This window comes from Pteropus medius, unplaced genomic scaffold (assembly GCF_902729225.1).
Source record: "Pteropus medius unplaced genomic scaffold, Ma_sr-lr_union100, whole genome shotgun sequence".
In the NCBI taxonomy this organism is placed as follows: domain Eukaryota; kingdom Metazoa; phylum Chordata; class Mammalia; order Chiroptera; family Pteropodidae; genus Pteropus; species Pteropus medius.
In genome coordinates, this window is record NW_024349125.1 from 1,481,490 (window position 1) to 1,509,139 (window position 27,650).

Sequence of the window (27,650 nt, forward strand, 5' to 3'; positions counted from 1 at the left end):
AGAGGACATAAAATAAGTATCTAAACAACTGATACAAAGAAGAAAATGAAATGCCTTCAAAGGCTGCAAATCAAGAGTTAGGGGAGTTCAGAAGAGGGAGGGAGAGAATTTATGATTCTTTAATCTGTAACGTTTGTGGAGGAGCAGTGGTTACTCTATTCCCTTACATTGTCTTCCTCATCTATTTAATTACTATTTAAGAACCTATCACTACATGCAAATGTGGTAACCTTTTTCAGACGCTGTTTCAAACTGCAGAACATACATGCTCAGATGTGTTTAAAACCACAGGATAATCGTGGAACCAGAAACACTAACTCAAGAAAAGGCATTTGTTTGTATGATATTTGTTTGTATGTATTTTTTTTTAAGCCTTTTCTTTACTATAAACCTGAAATCATATTCTGAATTCATCAGAAATCATAGACAAACAGTTGGACATCCCATTTATAATTCCTTATTGACTTTTATTACAGTCTCCACATATTTTGAATCACAAATTGTTAGTGATAGAGGAGGGATTGGGTAGGTAGCAAAGAAAAAATCCTGAGGCATCTGCAACACAGCATTTCTAAATCCTAGGACGGGCTGCTCATACAGTATCTGTCCACTCCAATGGACCTGAGTTAAAAAGCCCCTGAAGCTTAGCTGTGTAACAGCGATGGATCTTTCTTCCCAGGCTTGAGAGAAAGGTACTGGCAGGCAGCAGCATGAGAGAGGTAGCATCGGTTCCATTGACCAGGGAAAAAAAATGGCCTTTCCCAAAAACTCTTCCAGTCTTAGCTGCAGATGATTCCTACCTAACAGATTTGACTTTTCTTCAATTCTCCTCTCTTCTCTTTCCACCCACAGATATCCCACAAAGCCTGTGGCACCAACCACTGAAACATATTTCTGAAATGCTCAGAGAAATAGTTGAAGACCAGACTCACAGGTAAGCAAATGCTGATGACTCCTAGGTCTGCTTCACATGTCGTTTCTCTGGACCCTTTTCTTCCCTTTAGCAAGGCCGACAGGCATTATTGGTCTGCAACCATGTCAGACAGGTAAGCACACTGCTGAGTAAGAATTGGAGGAAGCACAGAGCTGCACGATCACTTTGATCAGCTCAGAATAAACAGGCATGCGTATGTAAATACTCTGTATAGAAACTGTTCTCAGTTATGGCTAGTAGTAGATTTTGAAAAATATATAAGCATATCAATAAAAAGAATAGGCCCTAGAAAAAAAGTAGTGCCCACATGCTGCGAATCCCCCAGCTGTGCAGAAGAAAGATAACTCTCTGGTCCTTTGGTCTTCTCTCCAAGGAAGAAAAATTCTAAACAACTGTACAGTAGGATGAAATATTTCTTTTCCTTCTTCTTTGTAATAACTATTTATCTAAAATTTAAAAATTCTTTCTAATATTATGATATTAAGTACCCTCTTATATGTGTTATTTTCCTAGAATCAGTCACACTTAGGCTTTGCAAAGTTCTTTGTAACATAACACCCTTCAGCTTCCTCTTAACTTCCTTGCTTTTAGAGTATAAATATTTTATTCATTGTCTGTACTAGCTTACAAAACTGTCTTTATTTATTCTGTTTGCCAGTTTTCCCTCTTGAAATTCCCTGTAATCTCATCACAGAGCCATCACAGATTATGGGCATTGCTCTTGCGTTCATGATCACTAATGCAGAATTGGGTGCCAGTTACTCGCTCCTTTCCTCCACCGAGACTCTTACCAATAGAAGAGACAAAAAGAATTGGTGGCCAAGTAGGGACCAGAGTGTTGGCCATATCAAGACCTGCCACACCTGGCAGCCCCACCTGTATCCTTTCTCTGTTGAAGAGCAGGACCTAGACCCAAAACCTCATGGGACTCCAACCTAACTTAGATCTGCCTTAACTACCTGCAGGGAGGGCTCTGTGAGGGGTCCTGTACAGTAGGATGGAATGTGTCTTTCTCAGCCAGCCATATGGGACTGCCTCACACACTCAGTTACTGGTAGAAAAGAGGGAGCGAATGACCAGGCCCATCTCTGCAATGCAGGTCTTGAACCCTGATCCAGGCCTGATGCCCACGTGGAGTGCTAAGCTCACTGTCCATGAGATCTGCAGGGAGGAGACCCCATGGAGCCTCTTTCTTGCTTTTGAGATATCATAACCAAGCCCACCACTAACATGGCCCACGGAACGTCAGTTCTTCCTCTTGTGGGAAAGAGTAAGACTCCCTTTCCTTCCTTCCCTCCCCATTGTCTTACAAGCTAGACTTCAGAACATTTCATCCTTTCTGGGGAGAACTTGGACAGGAGAAACGCAGTAACCAGGGGAGGTGAGGACAGTCCTTAGAGCGTGGGGATTCCATGAGCCAAGCAGAGGAGTACAGACCCAAATCCAGCAAAGACAGAGCACTGCAGAGGAGCCCAGAGCTCTTCTGTTCCAGGGACTTCCCTAGTTCTTAAGGAAAGTTCAGAGCTAATGTGATCTCAGGCTAGTCTTGCTCCGTTTTTTCCAGAGGATGTTAAAATGCTGATACTGTCACTGTGCAAAATGAACAGGTTCTTACCTTGAGCACATTCTACCCTTTAAACAGCTATTCCAACTCCCAGTTCCTAATGTGACAAAAGGATAGCTTCACAAAGGCTCTAACTTTTCAGCCTTTATGTATTTGTGATGACAGAAAAGAACACAATATGTAGCTCTCTAAAAATTCATAATTGCCAAAATATTGACCAGAACCTTGTGTCATCAGAAAAGAAACAGCACATTTCTGCCTGTGCCCCTTCCCTGGTCTGCATCTGGACCCCAGGGGTTCCCCTCGTTTCTTGCTCTGCAGCTACCTCAGTGGCTGCCTTGTGGCAGGGAGGTCCCACTCTCCCCAGCAGCCCAGCTATTCAGGCCACTGCAGAAGGCAGAGAGGCACACCTGCAGATTCTCATCTCACATCACTGCTGCTGGTCATGGGCCAAAATTTTACTTTCAAAGATCTGTACTCACTCAGGTTCCCTGGATATAAAGATTTAAATGTCTGAAGTTCCCAGGGCACGTGAGGTTTTGAGAGGCATGCCTTTGAAGGGTTCGGAGTGGCATTGTGAGCTGTTTTTCTGCGTCTAACTTGTATTCCTTGCAAGTTGTACTTCAGTGGATAAGAACAATTTAAACCAACTGTTCGCAAACATTACAGTTGCTTTAAGAACCAAAAGGAAAAAGAAATCAAGTTGCCTGGCTGCCATGTGTTTTGGTTCTGTTCCAGGTCCTACGGAGGCCCCTTTGAGAGCTGGTTTTTGTTCGTTCACTTTGGAGGATGGGCTGATATTGCAGCTGAGCAGTTACTGATGTCGGAAGGCGAACCCCCTGATGCCTTGTTGTGGCTCTTGGCATTCAGCTACAGCCCACGTGACGGGAGTCAGAAGAGAGCACAGACCATGGTGGGTGGCAGTACCCACTGTGTGTGGCGTTCAGGTTCGGTCTTCCCGGAGCTGAAAAAGGGTCCTATAGGAAGGGACCCTATAGTGGGTTTGGCTTCCACTGACCCCCAGGTATCTAAGCACTGAGCGCTCCAGTTTCATTACGGTAGCGTGCAGATGTCACCTGGATGAGTGACTGAGTGGGGGCTGGTGGTTGGAGACAGTTTCCTGTCTTCACAGAGCTGACTGGAAACCAGGCATTGCCACTCTGCTCTCCTGGGAAGCACCAAGGAGATGAGGTGCAGCTCTCCAGTCTCCCAGGTCATTCTATCTGTTCTTGCTCAGCTGCCTTGGCTGCCCTCATCTACAGACGTGCCTGACCCGGGGCTGCACCCTCCAGGGGATGCTGTTCATAGTCTGACCACTCTTCTGAGGAGCCCTGTCCTCTTTCCGATCAGCGACCTGGCTATATCTGCTTCCGTCTTCACTTACCGCTCTCTTGGATTGTTCAGCAGATCCTCACATTACCGGCTTTGTTTAGAATTCTTACTAAAGTAATCACATGATATTAACCACTTTGCTTCTGAAAAAGGACTTGGTCATTTTCTAAATAATAGAGCAGCTAAATACAGGCCTGGCTAACTATCTGTGGCAAAGACAGTTGTTATTTTATGTGGAATATAATAATTACAGGAAGCAATGCTCTGATTAAAGGCACTGGCACCTCCCTTGCAAACATTTATTTGTTGGTTTTTAAAACTTCAACTGCCAGTGCTTTTTGCTGATTTTAATCATTAAAGGGAGCAGGTTCCTTTATGTAAAGAGCAGCACTCCTATTTGCTTGATGTTTTCTGTTGTTTGAAAAAACCAGAGACCAGTACAGATATGTCTGTATATTATACTTGTTTAAAGGCTTGCATGACAGGGTCAAGAGTTTGGGATTTTAAAAAGTTAAAGTTTGGCAATAATTTATTTTGGATAAAAAATAGAACACTATTTAGAACTAACATAAATCTACATATGTATCTGAGGATCGCTATCTGATTAAAAAGAAAGCTTACTATTTCTTCCCTCTTAAAAATATCACATTAAACTAATGAAGGAAAATCCTAATGTATGTTTTCATGATCTTAATTTGGATAGTAATTAAAATGTGTGAAGCTCTATTGATTCCTAAAGCCCTCTTATATATACTTTATATATGTATAAGCTAAGTTGGTAAGTTATGTGTTAAATTCCATATTGATCATAGAAATTAACAGATTCACTTTTGAAGTACAGAGAACTAGATCATCTGATAAGATGTATTTCTAGAAAGTTCTGCATTGGGACATCTTTCAACTAGTTATGTTGCTCCTTTTTAAAATAAAACCTATGCAGAGCTCTTACTCGGAGGATGCTTTGGCGTCCTGGATAAAAATGGACTAGCACACTCAGAGTAGGTTAGTGCCATTATGTCCATTTCCTTCCTAGCTGTTCTGTCAGAGGTAGCCATTTATTTCACCTTGTGATTGAAGTCCTGCTTCACGTTTTGATCCCAGAATCTCTTCCTCCCTGGTGTGCCCCACCTGAGGCATTGGCATGTATGCTGTGCCACGGAGCAGGTGGGGCCCAGTTTCCCTAGTTTAACTAGTAGTACATACCTCCTACTCTCCTAGGTTTGTGAGCTTTAATACCATTGGTCTATTGGATGACTTAAAAAACTGTCTTTTGAAAGCATGACTGTGAGCTTTGATCAAGCTCAACAATATCTGTGCCTTTGCCTTAAAAGGAGCAATTAAATCAGGTACTATGTTATACACAGTAGGATACCATGGCTGGTATTGTTGCCTCTGCTGGCCGTCCTTGAGGTTCACGATCAGGGGAGCAAGGAGTAACTATCCGTGCCCGGAATGTGCACTGCTGCACAAAGGCCTGCCCCTCTCTGCAGACCGTGCTCCTGCCCGCCAGTGTTCATCTTCCTTCGCTAACTTTGAATTGGATCGTGATAAAAACAAAAAACGTCTATATTTGTATACTCTTAAGAATTAGGCAAGAGTTTATACACTTTAACCCTATCATTCCATTCCTGGCAATTATTCTAAGGAAGCAATTAAACATCCTTATGAAGATATATGTACAAGAATATCACAGCATTGTTCATGATTGCAAAAATTGGAAATGGCCTAAACTTTCAATAGTAAGCATTCTGACTAAATAAAGCATGGTACATGCTAGCTATGGAATAGCATTCTACCATGAAAAATCATGTTCTTAAAGAGTATGTGCTATAGATATGGTAAATTGCTTAAAGTACATTGTGAAGAGAAAACTTTAAGAGAGAAAATATTGTGTGTAGTGATTTCTGTGTTCACAAGGCATAGAAAAAAGATGAGAAGGCTATAAACCTTGTTTTTAACAATGAGTCTCTAGATGGTGGAGTTATAGGTCATTTTAATTTTTTTCTTTTTACCTTTTTGCTTACATTTTCTACTGTGAGCATATATAAATTTTCATGATGCAGGATAAAAAGTAATACTTAGAAAAGAATGCTTATTTCTTTCTCCTGAAAAAATTAGAAAGCATTTAAAGCTATTGGCATCAGGGAGGCATTTGAAGGGAAAAAACAGTCTGGGATGAAATAGAAAGGAAGATGATCAAGTCTTAGGGAATACTGGACAAAAAGAAAATGGATATGAAGGCATAACTTCTTAAGCCCTGACATTTTTGTAGACCCGTTTAGATCGCAAGACGGTCTTGGGCTCCTGTAGATGGCCATCCGCCGAGGGCAGGCTGGGCCCAGCTGAGAGAAGAGAGATGGTAAGAGTGGCCCTCTCCTGTCGGAACACTGCCATTCTCCATGGAAGAGCCCCGCGGTGCAGTTTCTCACGGTCCTGTATTGTCAGAATAGCTCACACAGCACTCCTAGCATACTGGAGTTTATGACAGACTTCATTGAATGAGGCCTCAACGTCCAGAAAAAAAGACCCACACAAAATCCATAAAATTGGTCATGGGAATTCTTAGAATAGGCCTAAGTATTCTTTAAAAAATGATGGAACGTAGCTGTTCATGAGTTCCATGTGGCATTTTGGATCTATGGCTTTCAGTTTTTTGCTTTGTTTTCCAAGTTACAACTTCATGTACCATTCTTACAGCAAGCAGAAATCTCAGCATAAAATAAATATTTTTTATGTAAAAACAACCCACATACCTATAACAATCAATTATTATGTGGATTCTACAGACTCATGACTACTGCTTGAGCTTTAAACTTGTATGAACAGACTATCCCAGTGTCTAAAACTCTGTGTGTGTGTGTGTGTGTGTGTGTGTGTGTGTGTGTGTATGTGTACGTCCGTCCGTCCGTCCGTCCATCCGTGTCTGTGTCCGTGTGTGTGTTCGTCCTCCTCCTTCCCACCCCACTCCCAACTATAGCAAAAGGCAAAAGGCAAACCTCATTCTTACCCGAACACTGGCACAGTGGCAGTCTGCTTGCATGGGGCTTTAACTGATCTGTGGCTGTGATAGTGAGCTAGCCTTCAAGAAGCCTTTTTGTTCTTTTTCTCACAAAATAAAAATCTGACTACATTTTGCTTAAGACTTTTCTCTGTTTCCTTTCATACAAAAAAGGTCAATTCCTGGCATGGTGCCCTAGCTGCTTAGTGAGCGAGGCGAAAGAAAGTCAAGAAAATTCCATTCCGCCCATTTGAATTTGTGTGGAGCAATGTGTAAACTGAGACATGGGCCGCCTCTGTCTGCCCTCCCTCAGGCACCGGTTCTCTTCTCTTTCAGGGAGTTGCTTCAGAGCTCCAGATAAATCCTAGAACCATACTTGTCCTGACTCTTCTCTAATCTCTCACCTTTGAAATCATACTTCCCAGGTAGAGGTGAAGTCAGTGCTTGGCCGCCTCATGAAGCTGCTCAGAAGGCCAACCCTCTCGGCCAGGGAGCTACAGACAGCAGCAGGAGAGAGCCAAGGCGGTGACCCCAGGCCGCCTGCCTGTCGACAGTTGATCAGGTGCCTTCTCCTGAACTTCCTGCTCTGGGCTCCTGGAGGCCACGCAGTTGCCCGGGAAGTCATCGCCCTCGTAAGTCTCCCCTTTTCTAGCATCCTAATTCTCATTCACATTCTACCCAAGGGTCAGGCTTTTGAAGAGTGTGCGTGTGTGTGTGTACCAGGATACTGTCCAATCATGGATGGGTAGGCAGTGAGGTGGACAGCTGGGACAGACCCCAGAACCTGCCCAGCACAACAGCTTCATGTCACAGAAGAGAAAATGGAGGCTCAGAGAAATGAGGTGACTTCTCTCGGGTCACATGGCTTACTGCCCGAGCCTGTAGTAAAAGCTAGGTCTCCTGTCTCCCCCTTCAATGCATAAAGAGAAATAAGACTTCAGTGACAATGTGCTCACTGCAGTAGTTCAAAGAATTTTGTTCATTAAATACAAAGAGTCCTTCTTGAAGTCTAGCTGACATAGGGACTAAAGAATGGTTCAGGTCAAAAGTGAGCAACATTTCATGGCATTGGATTAGCCAGTGATTTCTTGGATAATAACAGTAGAGGCACAAGCATCAAAAGAAAAAATAGATGAACTGAACTGCATCAAAACTAAAAACTTGTGTGCATCAAAGAATACTCCCAAAAGAGGGGAAAAACAAATCACAGAATGGGAGGAAAATATTTGGAAATCACATATGTGGTAAGAATACCTAGACTATGTGAGGTATTCTTACAACTCAACAACAGAAAAATAACCCAATTCAAAAATGGGCAATGGATTTGAACAGACATTTCTCCAAAAAAGATGTACACATGGCCAATAAGCACACACAAAAAAAATGTTCAACATCACTAGCTATTAGGGAAACGCAAATCAAAACCACAATGAGGTATCACTCCACACCCAGGAGGATGGCTGTTATAAACAAAACATAACCAAAAGGTGGACACATCCCAAATGTCCATCCGCAGGTGATGAATGAACAAAATGTGGCCCGTACATACAATGGAATATTCAGAATGAACGAATGAAGCTTTGACTTATGCTACAACATGGATATACCTTCAGGGCATTATGCTAAGTGAAATAAACCAGTCACAAAAGGATAAATATTGTATGATTTCACTTATATAAGCCACCTAGAATAGATAAGTTCATAGAGACAGAAAGTAGAAGAGAGTTTACCAGGGGCTGAGGGGAGGGAAGGATGGAGAGTTAGTATTTAATGGATACAGAGTTCCTGTTTGGGATAATGAAAAAGTTCTGGCGATGGATAGTGGCTGTGGTTGTACAAGATTGTGAATGTACTTCAAGCTACTGAATTGTACACAATGATCTGTTGTGTGTGCATTTACAAATTGCACACCTTCGAAAGCCATTTGGGGTAGGAGCACTCCATTGATGAAAGCTAAAAAACGTCCGTATGTCTTTGTACCACACAGTTTTATCTCTGTCCAAGTATAAGTTGTAATAGTCACCCTTCAACCACTCCCTGGTGATCAAGGTCAACATCAGCAGGGATAAATCGTGTTGACAGCATGTACGCTTGATGTATTGTGATGAAAGTGGTACTTTACCTCTGTAGTCTTCTTCCCCAAAACCTATAACCCCAGTCTAATCATGAGGAAAAATCCAAACAAACCCCAATTGATGGACATTTGACAAAATATCTGACCAGTACTACCCAAAACTGTCCAGGTCATCAAAAACAAGGAAAGTCTGAGAAACTGTTATAGCCAAGAGGAGCCTAAGGAGACAGGACAACTAAATGTAATGTGATATCTTAGGTGGGATCCTGGAACAGAAGGACATTAGAGAAAAACAGAGGAAATCTGAATAAGTTTGGACTTTTTAGTTAATAAAAATATATCACTATTGGTTCATTAAGTCTGACAAATATACCACACTAATGTAAGATGTTAATAATGAGAAAACTGGATGTGGGGGATGTGTGATTTCTGTATTATCTTTTCAGTAAAACTATAAATCTAAAACTTTCAAAAATAAGTTGTTTTAAAAAGTCAACAGCAGGCATTTTTGAATCATGAAAGTGTTGGCAGCATTTTTGTCACGTGACCACTGACCTCCTGCCCATGCTCTGGACACCTGTGGGAGCCTGCCCGCTCCCTCTCCCTGGGGAGCACCTGTTCTGCTCCTCTCCCGTCCTGTCACCCTGGGATTGAGAACACAGGCCGGGGAGATCACAGCCCAGCGCTGCCCATGGCGTGTAAGAGAACGTGACCCAGATAAAGCTCCTCAGAGACACCCAAATCTCTGCTTCAGTCATCTCTGCCTCATTTCCATCTGTTCCAGGCAAACAGTCCACATTCAAAATGGACCACACTCAGTACTCACTCACAGAGAAGCTGCTGTGATGAAGAAGCTAGATCATGTCACAGAGTTCAAGTTTGCTGCCTGTACCAGGCAGCCCATTTCCAGAAAACAGTTCAACCTCAGCCATACATTAATACCTGATGCTGAGGGAACACGGAAAACCCCAGTGCATCTTCATTAAATTTTATAAGTAACTCAGCTGCAAAAATTCATTAAAGGATAAAATGCCAGTGTTTCTCTTCATGCACTAGCTTCTTAGCAGGTGGGTGCTAACTATCTGGGCATCTTGAGCCCATCGTAGCTCAGAGAGCTTTCTGGACACTATCTTTACAGATGTTCTGAAACTGTTTTTACTAACGTACCAGCCTTCCTAACTCAAAAGCTTTTCTGCAGTGGTCGCCTGACAGGCCAAAGGCAGCTTGGCTAGTGCAGCTACAAACAGGACAGATGGAGGAGTCCTCTGCACAGTGCCAGCCTCTCCTGCGCTTCTCGTCTTCTCCCTTCTCGTTAGTTCCTCTCTCTGCAATCACCCTGGAAGGAGCCCTGAGTCAGGTCTGCTTGGCCTGGGAGCAGGTGGCGGCCAGACTGTAGACATAATTGGCTTTGGTGGGCAACCTTTCTGTGCCAGTGGCTCTGGCTTCACCACCCTGGGACCTAGGCCCAGGCCCAGCTCTGATGTGAACTCAGGCCCAAGCAGAGCCAGCCCCCATGCCTGGGTCCTGGTCTTGTCCCTTTTGTCTCAGCATCAGCTTTGGAGAGCTGTGAATGCTCCCGGCTGGGGGACCTAACAGCAGGGGCTGTGTGTCTGAGCCCTGTCTCTTCACTGCCTTCCATGCCCTCTCTGAGTGGGGACCCCATCTTGCTGAGTAGCTCCATTTCATTACAGGCGTCTTATTCCTCTAGCTCCTCCTGCTGTCCCTCCCCCACCCCTGGCCAGCCTCTGCCAGCCCACTGCTTCCTGGGGCTCCTCACACAGGCCCCAGGATCCACTCGCGCTGGCCTTTGGCTTCTGAGAGTTTCCGCCTAACTCATTCCTCAGATTCCCCGTGCCTTCCTATCTCTTGTCCTTCTGCTTTTTTACCCCACTCTCTTCTCTTTGTCTACCGTCCTTACTCTCTTCTCTGCACCTCTGATGAGGATGAGGCAAGAACAGCCTGGTTGGTGTCTGGATTCCTCCTGCCCTTGAGGTTTATCCTCTCCTGCCTCCTGGCCTGAGTTCATGTTTCTCTCTCCTTCCCCTTCCGTCTTTGGTGGCTGGACCATAGCAATAACAGCTAAAAGTTAGCTAGAATCTGAAATATGGAGTTCAGTCCTGTCGTTGCTGAACTCAAAATGAACTTAACCCGTCTACTGACACGCCTCGACCAAGCCCTGCAAGGATGCAGTTTCCAACCTCGGCTGCAGTTAGGTTTCTGTATGTGACTGGAGACCTTGAATGGTACAGTGTGGGAGTTGAGTTGGTTTGCAAAGATGATGCAAAGATGATGTGTAATTAGATCAGGTGACCTCCACATTCATCTGTAATGGCTATGTTTCCCTGCTTCTGGCTTGGGGGAGCCCCTGGGATCACTGGGCAATGGTGCAAGAGGCAGTCTTCACCTAATCTACTACTAAGTAGTAGATTAATTGTTTTGTTATTAAGGTGTACCAGGGAGGCTCATGTTATTTCATCCACAAAGGACAGAGACTGCATGTGACGAAACTCATCTACAGCATCTGTGGTTTCTGAGTAAAAACCAAGTGATGACAATACAGCCACCAAGAGCCACAGTGAACCCCACCTGAGCTGGCAGCCTGCCCCCTTCCTCCTCCAGCAGAGCCCCAGTAGATGGCTGAGTCTAACGCTGGAAGTATGCCCCCACCCCTCCCATGCTGCGCTCACCGAAGCTCACATGAGGCCAGACTGTCTGCCTTGACTGACAGAGATGGGTGCCAGGAAGGGTCCTGGGCTTACGGTAATTCCAGGGGAACTAGGATGGCTGGTCACCCTACCAGAAGAGCCTGATGTGGAAACAGAGAGGAAGCTATCTATGGGCTGCTGTGGCTACTTAAATATTTGATGGAGGGTTCAATATAAACTAATACCCATAAAACAAATATGTAGATTACTCTATAAAACCAATGGCTTCTTAATGTGGCATATGTCTAAAAAAATCACAATAAATTCTTCATGCAGCTAAATTGTGAGATTCTTGCCCTTCCCTTTTTGCTGAACTTAAATTCTTAGGAAATTACTTATGGGCACTAACAACTCAATGCCTTGAGGCTGTATTTAGTGGGACTAACAATTCCTGCATTTCCTGCTTCCCTTGAGAATCAGGTGTTAAAACCTTATGCCTTTAAAAAACAAGTGGCCTGGTTACTGACCCAAGAATGCTATTTGTAAAGCTGTTCATGTGAAAACAGGTGGCATTTTCCTTTCAGCATTTTCCAGTTCTCATATTAGTGTAAGCCTTTTACAGAAAGTCAAGCCCCAGCATGTTTATTTGCTTTTTCTCCCCAAAGCGTGTGACTGGCATTCCAGGAACTGTGGTGCTTGCTTGTTAGCCATTCTTTCAGGACAGCGTGATCATCAGGAAATGACTCTGCTCAGTGGATGGCCAACCTCTGAGAACAGACTTGCTTTGCTAGTCACCTTGAAAACAAAACAAGAGCCCTTTGGAGCTGACAGGAATGCGGCTGCTTTTTTGAGGCAGGATGGTTACAATTGGTCCACTGGACAAAGAGACGAATCTGTCTGGAAAGTGTTTTAATTTGGCTTCTCTCTGTCCTCATTGCAGATGGCTCAAACTGATGAGGTAACCCATGAGATTATTGGCTTTCTCGACCAGACCTTGTACAGATGGGATCGTCTTTGCGTGGAAGCCCCAACATCAAGAAAACTGGCCAGAGAGCTCCTTACAGAACTGCACGCAAAAGTCTAGCACAGATTCGTTGAATGTGTAGCTGCCATGCAGGGCCCAGGCTCTCTGGAGCCACTTGATGAAATGATGGGATCTCTTTATGTTATGAATAGCCTCTGTGAGCTGTAACAATGAGCCATAAATATCTTGGCAAGATCTGGCAGCACATAGTTTAGAAAATGAGAAGACAGGTTCTTTAGCCCAAACTCAGTCAGATTTATTCACTAATGACTTGGATTATGCCTTTAGCACTCTGTGTACCTACTCAACCTCGATGTCAGTTAGAGAATCACTAAAGAAAAGGCTTGGATGGGAGGACAGATTTTTGTTTCCTGTTTTTCCCTTATCAAAGCAAGGTGCACAACTATTTGAGTGTTTCAAAGTCTTTTGATTAAGAACTTGATATGAACCACTGATCAGTTTAGAAAGTTATCTTAATCCTTTTCCACACATCTCTTTTTTAGAAGTCAGGTCGTTTTTGGTGTTTCTTTTGTTTTATTTTTTATTTTTATTTTTGCAGCAGACAAAGTAGAGGGTTTTTTTTTAAGGAAATGGTACCAAGCCAGGAGACACAGCTGAGCTAAGCACTCAAAGATCTGGCTCCCCGAAGGCCTCTAGGAGATAGGTTATTATAGAGGAAAACTCATTAGTAGCTGAGAGAGCTGGGGTCGTGGACTCTACTGATTGGTTGGAGCTAGGATAGGAGGCAGTTGATAATTGCATCAGGTCCTGATGTCAGTCATGGTGTCGTTCAGTCCGGTTTCAAGGGGATGCTGGTAGGGTCATTCCATCTTCATGGGTGTGGAGCTGCAAGATGTCATCTTTAGTTTGACCAAAACTCTGTTTCTGGTCAGTAGACCTGAGGCTTTTTTCCTAAGTTACCATTGGAGGCGATCTAAGTCCGTCATTGTCCCGGTGGTGCTGGGGGGCCTTGGTCCTTTCTGCTGACGCAGTAAAGAATTAGAGATCAGCAAAGTTTAGGAAAAGTAAGATTTATTGAAGTATGTTTCAAGAGAAATGGGTTACACCAGAGAGGGCTGTAGCCTCCTGGTGTTTATTTTAATCCACAGAGATTTGAGATAAAGCCACACTCTCTTGTTTCCCTAAGAAATTCTTCAGCAACAGGCGTTCCCCTGGGGCACCCCCTGGGCAGGCCAAGGGGAAGGAGAGCCCACTGAAGCCCAGTAGCAAGTAGTTGTGACAGCGACCACTAGTGAATGGCAGGCAAGTGTGCTGGCCCTGCCGTGGAGAGCAACCGTGCTTAGCAATAAAATGAAAACAGTTCTAGTGCTAACTCTCTTTGCTTTATGTTTACTAAACACTGACAGCTACCAAAAGAGTTCATATTGCCTCAAAGATGGCTGGTGGGAGGGTACACAACTTGTTCTAGAAACGGAAGAGATTACATATCAGTTGTCTTGTTAAGTGAAATGGGAACTGGAAATTTCTAATAAGGAATTGGTATCTCCAAGGTTAATATTTGTTTCACATGAATTGAAGATATTTTTTCTTTTTAGGTTTATTCTTGTATTGATTGTATGCTCTTTTGTGTATATTCTGTCAAGTGAGTCAGATTTTCTTTTATGCATTTGATGTATGTATTAGTAATCTCTGAATCTCCCTGTCTTGGCTTCTGTTTGAAGTATGAGTAAAGTTTTGTTAGATTGGAGGTTGAGCTTTTAGGAGAATTATTTGTTTCAGTATATGCATCCACCCAAAGATCTGAAAAATTCCAAGAACTTTTGACCCGAGCCTGCCTTTTGAGAAATGTTACCGTGTGAAAGGTATACTGTTAAAATACTTTCACCCCAACTGCCATCATCATTACTTTCATATGCTTCACTTGGAGTTCAGGACACCTCACCTATGTTGACTTTTGCCATAGAAGCTGTGATAAGTCTCTGTGGACGTGAAGAAAAGGGCTCAGTGTGGTGGTGGCCAACAACTCTCGAAGCGAGCGCCCACTGAAAACTGACCTTCCTTTGTGGAGTGTGCTTCCATGTGGACATCCATTCACACAGTTTCATAGCAAACAATAAAAACAAGATGGTTCTCCACCTCAGACCATTGAAGCTGGGTTCTGGAAGATTTCTTTCCTGTCCTGACCACACCTCAGCCTGTTTGTAGTATGTCCCAATCCCTTTACAAAGCCTCTGAGTTCTCCCAAGCCTCGGCCATTTGAGCTGGCCACCGAGCAGACTGACTGAGCTGGCAGAACTTCAGTCTTCACCTCGGTGAATGCCCAGCAGCCTGGCCATTCCCTGTTTTCCGTGAATCTTCACTGTCTGTGAAGACTTTCTACAAGGAGATAGTAGGCTCTGGTTTACTGACTGATGTTATTTTCTCCCTTTGCCTTCCCCTGCCTTGACAAAGGTGCTGACGAGGCGGGGAAGGCTCCCGGTGGAAACGAAGGAAAGCCGCGTGGTGAAGGGTGGCGTCCCCCAACCCAGATGAGTAGCCGGGAAGCCATGCCAGAACCGCTGACTCCTTTGGAAGCCGGAGTCACTCATTCCGTTCACTGTTGTGAAGGTGAGCACAGATGGCAGAGAGTGCACAGTGGACGGGTAGGGAGTGACACCCTCCCCTTGAAAACCAAGGATGGATCCTTTGTGTGTCCTCAGCTCTTCAGCAGGCCCATGCCCAGACTCCAGGAAAGAACCCAGTCAGCATAGAAAGAGACGGGCTGGGATGTATTCAGTAAAGTCTACCTACTTTTCCTGTTGCCTTGAATTTTTGGGAAAGTTCAGACATGGATTCTTTCAATTTTTTTGAAATATGTTCATAGAAATAAGAATCTAGCTAAAAATGGGCTCTGGCGAAAATGCACAGTGAACCCACGAAGACCACTAAGCCTTATTCCCTCACTGGAGAGCTAAGCACTGAGGCCTGAGGTGCATGTCAAGTGGCATGGCTGAGAATAGAGGCCACATTGGGGGTTTGCTGGAAGTGGGGTTCTTTCCACCACAGCATCTGTGCCGGACATATGCTTTCTGCTTCTGCCAGCAGAATATCTGACAAAGAGTGGCTTAAACAAGGAAGACACCTGATGGCCTCAGACACAGACTCCCAGAAAACTGGCTCCTTCAGCCACTCAGCAGTGTTACAGCTTGGAGCTGGCCTCACTGAATTTCTGCTGGCTTTCCTCTCCATGTTGCAAGAAGGCTGCCAAGCCTAGGCTTTGCTGGCAACATCCGAGAAGGAAAAGGACAGCAGGTTTCCTCATCTTCCCCACCAGGTACACCAGACCTGCCCTTAAATCACAGGCAGAACCCAGCCACAGAAGGATGGGGAATGCGGCTGCCCTGATGGGCTAAGACCAGGGTCAGATTTATCAGGACACCAGTGAAGCTTGAGCTTCAGGGCCTTTCACTGCCCGGCCACTTCTAAGGCTCTGGAAGAGGCCCCAGCTCCCTTGGCCATTCATTTTTTGTAAAATTTGTAAAGAGATTTTAACTGCAACCAGTAAAAGTAAGTCTGTACATTCCTACCTACTGGGCATCACAGGGTTGGCCATAGGCACTTCCAGAGTCCAGCTGAGGGGACTCTGAGGTTGCTTATCATCACTTTAGAGCAGAGTCACTGTGGCCATCCTAGTGAAAGAACAGCTTCCAAGAACTGTAGCTCAGGTAGCCTGAGACACAAATGCAGGTCCAGGGGCCATGTCATCTGAGATACGTGGGTACACAGGAGAAACAAGAAGGGATGTGTGGGAGGAGTCCTTCCCAGTCCTATAGTTTGGGTCTGTAATGAATTTGACAGAAATTTTCAGAGATCTGACAACAGCTTTAAAATTTTACATTACTAATAGCTAGCTATGATGTTCAGAAATTTTCTTAAGTCTTAATAATGAAGTTTTTTATACAGCATGCTGGAGAAAAGACTGAATTATCTTTCTCTTCTCTTTATAGAAAATGCATAAAATCACTGTCCTAAGAAGAGGTGATCAAAAAGGACAGAGCCAAAATCTGTAGGGAGAAAAGGCATTATAGAGCACACATTCACATAGGTTACATTATGCATTGGGACTTTGTGACATTTGTAGAATTATTACCATTATAAAGTTTATAATTTGTCCTACATTATTTCATTCTAAATAAAAAGTCACAGTTGTGCCTACCTTTGTATTTATAAAATAAAATCTTTCTTAGAAAAAACTTCACTCCCCAATTATAGAAGCTTCAGGCTGCATAAAATCTCCATAGCTCTGCCCCTGAAAAAGACCAATCATGGTTTATCCTCTGGGCCTGGGAATATTGCCACCAGATAACGTAAAAGCTGGGGTCCCATTGCCAAGGAAGAAAGGAGTGACTGTAGGGCAGGCAGGGGTTGCTCAAACCAAATGAAATGTATCATATACATGTATGTTTTTCCATAAGCCTGATGTGAATATCACCTCTCAGTATAATCTGAATTGTTCTGTGCATTGTTCCCCGTCTCTGAAGACAGAACTCGTCCCACAAAGCACAGCCCACATCCTCTTGCTCGCTCTGCTATTTCACAGATTCTTGGCCCTTGCGCTGCAGCCTCCATAGGCTCCCCTGGGAGATGGAATCTGCCCAGCTCCATTTGGTGGCTCATGCTTCACTGTGGCTACTTACAGGACGCCAGGTGGCCCTGCTTTACTGAGGCCAGACAGCATACACGAGCTTTCTGAATGGTCAGTTTTCTTCCTGACATGGGACACTGGAGGCCTCTTATTTCCAGAAGGCATCTGAGAAAGCAGATGGCAAATGGATAAGCCACGTTTCTGGAGAAGCCCCTTGCCTGAGCATCCCAAGGGCTGGCTCTGTTTTATCGGTGTTTTAGCCCTTCTCGCTGGTGGGACAGGAGTGCTGGGACAAAAATGGGAAAATATCCAGGGGACAAAAGAAAGGCACGTTTTTTGTTGAAGTGCAGGAGTCAAGAACAGGGACTTGGGGGAGGTGGAGAAGATGCAACCACAGCAGCGGGCCAGGAATGCAAAGAAAATTGGACCTGAGCCTGTCCTGTTCCCCAGGGGTGGAGGCAACGCCGTACTACATGCAGAGTGAGAACAAGCGTGGGGAACGTTCCTCTTTATTTGACAAGGAATCCAAGTTGATTTTGCTTTCCAAGGAAGAAGAGAAATGAATGTTAGCTGTGCCACTCTCCTCGCCTTTCTTATTTCCTCTCTTTCAGCCTGTTACCACCCCTAACCACTGCCGAAAGTGCTGGTAATGGGCTTCTTTCCTCTGACTGGGTTTTAACACGAATTCCACGGACTTCGTCAAACAATTCTAAGTCATTAATCATCACCACAACATTTTACTCCTACAGAACCAAAATTAAGTCAAAATAAATGAGCATCTTAAAGCCGCCTTCTAAAATCCAGTTCCACAATTCATTGATACCATGGGTCTGATCGTAACCCTCACATACAAACTGGTATCAAAGCAAGCTTATAAAAATGTAGGACTTGCTTTTCCCGGTCTTGACGCAATCACGGCATCTTATATTTGGTGTTTTGGGTAGGAAACGTATTTTCTCTGATACTGAACGTTTCACATGCCTTAACTTTTCTGTAGAAGTAAACGTCTCATGAATCAGTGTTGAAAATCTCACTGGCCTCTGGTGCTTCTCACAATATGAATCCCTATTTGTCAACCAGGATTCTTGGCCAGAAGCAACAGAAACAGACACAATGTTGAAAGGAGAAGGGAATTTATCAAAAGGGTATTTAAAAGCCCACAGAATTATCAGGCAGACAAGGCTTAGTGCCGGCCAGCCAGCAGCAGCACCCACAACCCCGCTTCAGAATGGCCTCATGAGGAGACTCCTGCTGCTGCCACCGAATCCTGCACTGAGAACCTCTGTAGCTCCTGCAATGTCTGTTCCTCCGATACGGAGACAGGCCCCTATGCCCCACTCTGAAGCACTGACCAGTCTCCACTGGTGTGTCTGACTAGGGGAGCCCAGGTCCTGCCTGCACTTTGGCTGGATGGGAGCTGTAGAAGCAAGCATCCTACTTGTTTCCTTTCTGTGCCATCACTGGATACCACCCAAGGGTATCTTCCACGTACAAGAAGGGGTCAGAGCCTGGGCAGCTAAAAAGAGTGAAAAACGTCCACAACACTATGTATTGTCTATTCTTTAAGTCTCTTCTAGAGCATTTGTGAAGGACAGACCGCATGAAACAGCCCACACTCAGCAAGGAAAGGCAGAGGAGAACCCTTGGCACCAAGCCAGTCTGCAGGCATCTAAAGCCACATAGCTCCAATGCGACACTGTCAGCCCTGTGGACCAGTAGGTCTCTGTGGTAAGTGCTGGCATATGCATCGCAGGTTGTGAGCTGCATCCCTGGCCTCTCCCCACTAGGTGCCAGCCCAGTAGTGACAATCAAAACTTCCTGCTGACATTGCCAAATGTCCCCTGGAGAAAACCACCCCCTGCTCCCACAGTTGAGAACCACTACTTAACTGGTGGCTTTCTCCTTCTGGAAAGACATCCCGGATAGAAGTACTAATTGTTACAGAGATATGAATTAGACGTAATAGGATCCTAATAAGACAACTAGATAATCTGATTCCAAAATTCATATGGAAAAATAAACATTCAAGATCAGCCAGGAAAGTAGTGTAATGGAGTAGAACAAAGTGCACCACATACTGGCACATTTTCTAAAGCCTGAGTTATTAACAACGGTTTGGTGGGACCCAAGAGAGAGAGCACTGGAGAATGTTCTCCTCGTGGCTCCAGCCAACAGTTCTCAGCCTCCTCTCACTGGTCTGGGCAGCGCCTGACTTGTCAGGCCCATCCCCTCCCCGACAGTGTCCCTCGGCTTCTCCTCATCCCAAAAATGCTGGTTTCTGCTCGACCCTTGATCTCTTCCTGGTGGGCTTTGACATGTCATCTCTGTGCAGAGAGGGACCACACCCCTCTCCTGGACCCACTGCCCATCAGGTGTCTCCCCACCTGGAGGTCAGCCGACCATCGCAGAAAACGCGTCCAAAGCCGGTTCTACCAGCCCCTCCCATCCCACCAAACGCAGTGTTCCCAGGGCAGTTGATGGTAACTCTATCGTTCCAGTGACTTGGGCCCGATTCTGTACTTATTTTGGATTCTTCTATGTCACCCCACCTCAAATCCATTAAGACATTTCTGAACTTGATCATTTCTTGCCTTCCACCTCTGCCACCATCCTCGGCCTGGTTTCCCTCTCGCCCTCGCACCCTGCAGGCTCTCCGAGACTAGGACTTTCCAGTGTGATCACGGCACAGCACTGCTGAAAGCACTCCAGAAGTTCCCCTCTTCACTCAGAGTCCAACATTCCAAAAGTGGCTTTCAAGGCCCTAGATAATCTGAATCTTTTTTACTCTCTGACTTCATCTAATATTCTCTAGGACCCCTTCACATATCCGCCCCACCCGCTCCAGCCGCCTGAGCCCCCTGACAGTTTCTCAAATGCATTCCAACCCCAGGGCTTTTGCATGGGTTTTGCTGAACCCCCACCCACACACATGGCCAGCCCCTTGCCTGCTCACATGTTGCCACCTCCATGAAGCACCCCTGACCATCCCACCCACCACCCTTAGCCTGCACTACTTCAGCTTTGGTCCCTAACACACGACACTTTCTAGACACCACAATATGTATTATGTTTACTCATGTATCATAATAATTATGATAAATTATGCATTGTGTTTTCCTTAACTGTTTCAACTACAAGTGCCTGGAATAGTTGCAGGCATACAATAGGTGCCCAGGAAATATTTGTTGAATTAATCTGCATGGGGATTTAGTGTATGATAAAGGCATTTCCATTAACAGGGAAAAGATGGTAGTAGAAAATCAAGTTGGATCTCTACTTCTGAGATGGAAATAAACATCAAAAATAAAATGCTCAGCCAACTGTCAGTATCTGGCGGTCTGTTCTCTGGGGCTGTGGGTTTTCTCCAGAGAAGGTTCTAGCAGCTCTCCTGCTTCGGAAGAGCGGAGGGACGGGGGTGGTAGGAAGGCTGCTGCTGCTCTGGGAGGACAGTCTATTACTTAGATAAATAAAAAGTTAGTTCATAAAATCAGAACTTTCCTACTCTCGAAATGTAGAAAGAATGTTCCTATAGTTCATATAGAATTTCTGCTCATCTCTGGTTTGCAGACTTTCACAGAAACCCTGTTTTCAGTATTTGAGTTCCCCTTCTCCCGGCACCCAAGTCCCTGCCTGGGGTCTGCCAAGTTCAAAGCCTCTGCAGGGGTCAGTGCTTCAAGAAGACTTCTTAGTCCTCTGGGGAACAGCGGGGGGGAAAGGCGGGGAGGGAGTAGGGAGGGGCCTGAGGCTCCGACCACAGACCACATCTCTTGCAGACTTCCAGGAATCCTCCGTTCCAACCGCCCCCCCACCCCCGCCCCGGGGCCCTTTCTATGCAAGATGCAAAACTCAGAAACCACAGAAGATGGATAAAATTAACCATACAGAAATAAAAAACAAAGTAACAAAACAATCAAAATAGAAATAAATTGGGAAAAATATTTGCAACACATGACAAAGAACTAATTTTCTAACTTCTGAAGTGCTTCTATAAATCAAGAAAAAGGCCATCAGCACAGAGACTTGTGGGCCTGGGACACAGACACTGCATACAAATTAACAGCGAGAGAAATACACAATACTTTGGAAAAGCTTTTTAAAAATATTTAACAGCTTCCAAAAAAATGAAAATTATTTTCTATATCAAGTTGGAAAAAAACATTTAACATTTAAGATTTATACATCCCGGAAATAGTAGGATAACAGAATCACCATATGATCCAGCAGTTCCACTTGTAGCTGTATCCCCACAAGAACTGAAAGCAGCAGTACAGCACAGGGACTAGAGTCAATAATAATGTAATAACTACTAGACTAATTGGAAGAATCACTTCGTGAATTACACAAATGTCTAACTACTATGCTGTACACCGGAAACTAATATAATGAATGTCAACTCAAACTGAAAAATAAAAATTAAAGTAACAATCAGACCACAAAAAGAACTGAAAGCAGAGACTCGGAGAGGTTTTTGTCTACTCACGTTCATAGCAGCATTACTCACAATACCCAAAAGGTAGAAACAACTCAAATGTCTATTGATAGATGAATAAAAGACACGTGAAGTGCTGACAAATGCTACAATGTGGATGAACTTGAGGATATTTTGCTATGTGAAACAGGGCAGTCACAAAAAGACAACTATTGTATAATTCCACTCATATGAAGTACCTTGCGTAGTCAAATGTATAGAGAGAGAAAAAAGAATGATAGTTGCCAGGGACGGGGGGCGAGAGGGGATGGAAGGTTATTGTTTAACGGTGAGAGAGTTTTTCACCTTGGGAAGATGAAAATATTTAACAGCTTCCAAAAAAATGAAATATCACCACGGACGGCGGTGATGGTTGCACAACAATGTGAAGGTACTTAATGCCACTCGATTGCACACTTGAAAATGGTTAATTTGGTTAATGGTTAAAATGGTAAGTTTTATGGCCATTTTACCACAATAAAGACATTAAATAAATTTTAAATAATTATATCATTTTATCCAGTAACAAAAACCCAGTTCTTCAGAGGTGCCTCCCCTCATTTTAGATTGCATGGATCCCACCATGATAAGCTAATCTTGGCATCGTCCCAGATACAGAGCACATGCAGAATGCACAGCGTTACTGCAGCATTGTTTCAAATAGCCACCCACTGGTAACAACTCAAAGGTTCATTGGCAGAGGGCTGGTTAAATAAATTAAACAAACCAACAATCAAACAGTAGCTTACGCTTTTAGAGTTGATGCCAGGCCCTGTTTTCAGCATTTTACATAAATTATTTCATTTAATTCTCATAACCACCTAACGAACTTATCCTTGGTTTACAGATGAGAAAACTGAAGCCCAGAAAGCTTACACAGATGACATCTAGCAGTGCTGGGCTCTGAAAAAAGGAACCTATGGACTACTGTACACTACTGCCTCTCAAGTTTTGTGACACTTGGAAATGGAGCCATCAAATAGAGGCAAAGTTCTAAGTACGTGTCAATCTCGAGCTCTTCCGTTACATGGAAAGGTCAGTGTGCGCTCTGCTCCCATTCGTGCATAAAGCCAGGGGGCATGGACATGTGTTTGCTGGAGCACATCCTTAATCTTCTCCCAACCATGATGGGTTTGGAGAAGGAAGCAGGTGGAGGGAAACTTACTTTTTGCTGACATGTTGTTTATGTTTGTTTGCGCATCTGATGTATGCCCTGCCCCTCCCCCCCAAAGTTGTAATCATTAATAAATAAAGGATTTGTGTTTGTCTGTTCCCAGAGAGGCTTACTGTCAAATGACGCCATGAAGGAAAGGAGGCCTGGGCACCAGGTGCAACCTTAAAAGGAGACGTCTGCACTGGTGCTCTCTGCAGTTTCTTTAGCATGGTGGCGTTTTATAGCTTATTCGCAGGACTTACATTGCAGCATTGGATGTAAGCGTTTTCTAGAAAAAGACTTGCTCATTATGGTTGGATCCATGTACCCCAACAGAGAGGGAGGGTGGCCTGAGGGACTGGGGCTCCTTGAGCACCCCCAATTGGGACACTGTGGGCTATGATCCAACTTCGCAAATGCCAATCTGTCCACCTTCTGTGATGATGAATAATCACTTTCCTGCTCTACAAAAGCCTTCTCTGCACTTAAGCCACAAATTTTGCAGTTCTTTCTTCCTTGGCATATAAAATAACTTAATTTGTTAAAGCATATAAAATCATAAAGCTACAATTCCTTTCTCTTAAGTTAGCTGCCTTTTCTTTATAACTCGACATAAACACACACTTATACCATCCCATTGGTAAACACTGAAAAGGCTCCTACTTAATCTCTTATGTCTTCCTCATAAGTCACATTTTTCTTGAGCCTCCCTCCTGAACTTCTGTTAAAGTGTTGGGAGACTTAAATCTCGCAATCAGAATGTGGAAACCCAAGGCATGGGGTGAAGAGCCCTGGGGTCTTAACCCGAGGGCCGCCTTTCAAATCTTGCCAAGAGTGTCCTCTCCGGCCTCAGGACACACTTCTGCTTCCCAGGCCTATTCTGCCAGACCTTGCACAACAAGGGGGGACAGTTAAACAGAACTTTGGGACTCTGGGCAATTGCAGTACCTCCCCCACCACCCCACGGCAAGAACACCTCCTGGGCTGGGCTTTCAGCAGCGGAACAGTCCCCAAAGGCCTGAGCTGAGGAAGATTACGGACAGGAGGAGCACGAGGGAAGACTCTCCCAGACGGAGCCACAGAGGGGCTGTGTGGAGCGCCGGCCACGAGGCTCCCCCAGGCGTGCATCTTGTAGAGGGAGCCCCCATGTCCCGACCCTCGGCCGTGACACACTGGTTGGGTGACGTGCTGAGCAGCCGCACAGGCTGGGTAAGCTTGTGGGAGGGGCCCAGGACGGGCCTTCGGAACAGTTTTCTTGTTTCCCATCCCAGTCTTTGGGGCTCAGAAGCCAAACCCCTGAACTTGTTTTTTCTCAAACGACACTTGGCAGGGACCAGAATTGTTTTATGTGAGCTGTCTGGAGAAGATGGAAATGTGTGGTCAGAGGCCTGTATCTGCATTTCTGCATTCAGCCTTGCTGCACACGCACGTGCACACACACATACACACATGTGGGTTTTTCTGGTTTCCCAACCCCAGCTCCCAAGAGTGGCTTCTTTGGCTGGGGCTCCCAAGGGCCAGGTTTGCCTCTGCTCTGATGCCAGATGTCCGGACGCCCATCCCACCACCCAGGCGGCAGGCTCTGAGGCCAGTGCCAGTCCCAGGAACTTTCGTAGTTTTATGATGGCCTCCCCACCCCCGCTTTTTTCACACCCACTAGTCATTGGACTGGAACAGAAATGCCTTAACAGATCAATCTCCCAGACAGCACAATAGAGTGGGAAAAATTCTATAAAACCTCACCTTTGAATAGCCCCAAAAGGCCTCTCCTCCCTTCCACCTTGTAAACCCCCAGGATCCAGCCGGGGGAGGGGTGGAGGGAGGGGAGGCAAGGTTACTGTCACCCAGTGGCCTGAGGGTTAAGAGTTCATTGCTGTCTCCACTCAGCTTGGTCTCTAGGCACTGTCCTGGGAGGTGCAGGTTGCCCTTCAAACCACCAGGTCCCTGGGGCTTCAGGCTAAGATGGCTCTGGACGTCCTGACTTGGGTCTGACACCACCTGGGCACCTGTGTACGGAGTCCTTGCTGTGGCCAGGCACTGCACAGAGGGCTGCCCACTCTCTTTGTACTCCCAGAGGTGATGCAGCCCAACATTCCCTGGGAGGGGGTGCGTCGAGACTCTCTCACCCTGCTGTACTTGTTTGTCACCTGCTGGCAAAGTGCAAGGGGCAGCATTCCCTCCTAGATTTCTCCGGAACAGGGTGTGGCGGGCCTTGTCACCTCAGGGAGGCCAGCCAGTGGAGGCCACAGGTCTAGGACACCTAGAATTCTGTTTGGCAGGAGACGTGCTGGTATAGACCGTCTTGTCAGGGCGGGTCCGCCTCGCTCACATTCCTCATTCCCCCGCCCAGACAGCTCCATCTGCAGGCTGAGGAGGTGGCTGCCTAGAATGGAAAACTGCAAAAAACTGACCCTTGGATCATAAGTCAATAAGCTTTGCTTTCTAGCCAACCTGTGCTTACAGTTGTCTTTCGTAACACTGACTGCAGTAGGGCGAACGCTGTCCAAGCAGACAGTATACACGGTTCCCCTGCCCCGACCCTGGGCCCTGGAAGCTTTGCCAAGTGTCCAGGGGATCAGGGGAGAAAGCCTAAATGTCCTGGAAGCAGCTCACATTTCTCCTTTTTACACTTGGCGCCCTGGGTTCTGCCTGCTAATGTGACATCTCTGTACCTTGCTCGAGGTGAAGACCATTATTTCAATGTTTTTATTTGAAATTCCAGTAAAAATAAATGCTTTAAAACCCTTTAATCCTAAAATAGAGGCCAAGAGGGAGAAGCGAACCATCTTCTCTTGCCTTTCTTTCCTGTCTCCTCCCACCTCCATTTCCTGCCTTGGTCAGGCCAGGGCTCCCAGCCTCTCCTATCCTGGCTGCTGCCCAAAGCCTCAAGCCTGGTGCTGGGAGCCCGACAGTGGTGAGGGTTCCTGGGGGTGCCCATGATGCCCCTACTTTTAAAGCTCAGCCCCTCAGGCTAACTCGGTGCAGAGGGGACGGGGCTGCCTACAGCTGGCCAGGGGGTCATGGCCGCTTCCCCCACGTGGGGCAACCAGTGGACGTCAGAGGCCGGCCCACAGAAATCCGACCACAGGATGACCTGGCCTGTTTGCTTTGTCCCGGACAACCTGCTCCGAGAAGGGCCAGGGCCTGGGCTCTAAGGGTCAGAGAACTTGCACTTCCGCAGCCCTTTGTTCCCCTGGGACAGTTGCTTGGCAATTAATCAATTAACTTGCTCAGAGGACATGACTGCCTCTCCTCACCCCTTTAATAAGCCTGAGAACCCACTGAGTGAAAACACTGCTGATTCTGCGCCTGCGTGCCTGGCCTGGCGGCCACCACCTGTCCCCACAGCGGCTCATTGGTCTAGGGTGCCTCACAAGGAGCGACAGGGAGTCACCCACGGCAGAGTCCACCTGTGGGCGGGGGCCCACAGCAGCCCCTGTGGAATGACTGGTCAGTGCTGTCGCTGACAGCGTTTCAGGGTCAAATTCACACGCTGCTTAAAGGAAGCTGAAGTGACAGGAAGAAGGGGCTGGAATTTCTTTGCTTTCACTAGACCAGGGGACCTGTGGCTTGTGGGACCCTCTGTCTTTGTCCCTCTGCTCAGTGAAAACGACTTGCAGGGAAACAGGCTCGTTCTCATCAGTGTACTCCCTATGCTCAGCCCAGGGAGTGGAGATCAGAAATTGTGCTAAGAAAGTGTGCCAAACTCCCATGAGGACAGGTCTTTGTGGTCTTTCCATGGTGACTTGTGTAGCTGAGTAAAGTTCAAGTTTCCATGCCTGCCAAAGCAAGGGCCACCCGGCCCCGATCCTTACGGCAAACGATCAGGAGTGAAGGCCTCTCAAACCTTGGCTGAGTGACAAGATGAAGTGCCCGAGTTTATTACTGAATGAACGGCCTACACACCGAGAGGTACAGCGGTGGGGAGGAAAACCCTGAGACATGTGAACCCACATTTATATCCTGCCTGTCAATTAGTACACGACCCAGCGGATGGAGCTAAACCTGCCCAGGCCTGATCCCCAGTGGGAACCTGGGAAGGGCAATCTCCCTTCTGCACTGGCGTAGCACATCCTGGCTGTGCAAAGCCCATCCTTCATCCCGGGGGCTCCCGAGTTCTCGGCAAACACTCCTGCCGGGACCCAGGCAGCTCTTGGAAGGTGCTACAGTTGTGCTGAGAAAGCACCCAAGTGGGGCGCAGCCAGTTTATGACTCAGACCCCATCACAAGTCCAGGGTGGTCGGTCTGCCAATAACCAACACCAAAGTAATTCATCAAACAGATGAATTACTTAAAAATAGAGAGTTCTCATCTTACACATCTGTCTCCTTACTGACTGGCAGCCCTGGCCACAGGTTCCTCTCCAGCCCACTCAGAAGACAGCGGAGGAGCGAGCAAGGAAAACCCAATCGGTCTGTGGGAACTCAATGCAGGGAGGAACTGGGCGCGGCTGGAGCGCAGACAGGTGCTCCTCGGAGGCTGGGGACAACCCCTGACAGGAGGTGCCATGTCTGCTGACAGCATAGCCCCCCCACCACCACGGAACCAGCTCAGACTTGGGGTGTGGGTCCTGATGGCTCTCCCATGATTGACAGCCACCCACTGACCATGACCAGTGCTCAAACCAGAGGCCGCAGGAGACGACCAGCCATCTTTGTGCAAAATTTCACAAATGTGGCAGTTCGGCTTTGCCTCAGTGATTCCTAAAGGCAACAGTGTGGCTTTGACTTTCTGGAAAAACAAGGCCAAACCAAACTACTGGGCCTGCTGGTGCCCACATCCCCAGAGGCGGCGCCGGCGGTGTCCTTGGCCCCGGGGCCTGCTTTACCTCACAGGAGGTCAAACATACGCCGACCAGAGAGAGGAGGCATCA

The 27,650-nt window shown here is 46.0% G+C and overlaps 1 protein-coding gene across 7 annotated transcripts in view; it reads left to right on the plus strand.

Moving 5' to 3' along the window:
* Window positions 1-16,726, plus strand: part of FANCC (FA complementation group C) — a 234,016-nt gene extending 217,290 nt beyond the window's left edge. For 5 of the 7 annotated variants that reach the window (XM_039880475.1, XM_039880474.1, XM_039880476.1 and 2 more), the window contains 4 exons: window positions 853-934; window positions 3,237-3,411; window positions 7,254-7,460; window positions 12,488-16,726. In XM_039880475.1, coding sequence (XP_039736409.1) covers window positions 853-934; window positions 3,237-3,411; window positions 7,254-7,460; window positions 12,488-12,631 — 608 coding nt within the window. In that variant the 3' untranslated portion in view covers window positions 12,632-16,726. The remainder of the gene's footprint in view (window positions 1-852; window positions 935-3,236; window positions 3,412-7,253; window positions 7,461-12,487) is intronic. The other 2 variants (XR_005656729.1, XR_005656730.1) reach the window with 2 other exon arrangements.
* Window positions 16,727-27,650: the final 10,924 nt, after the last annotated feature.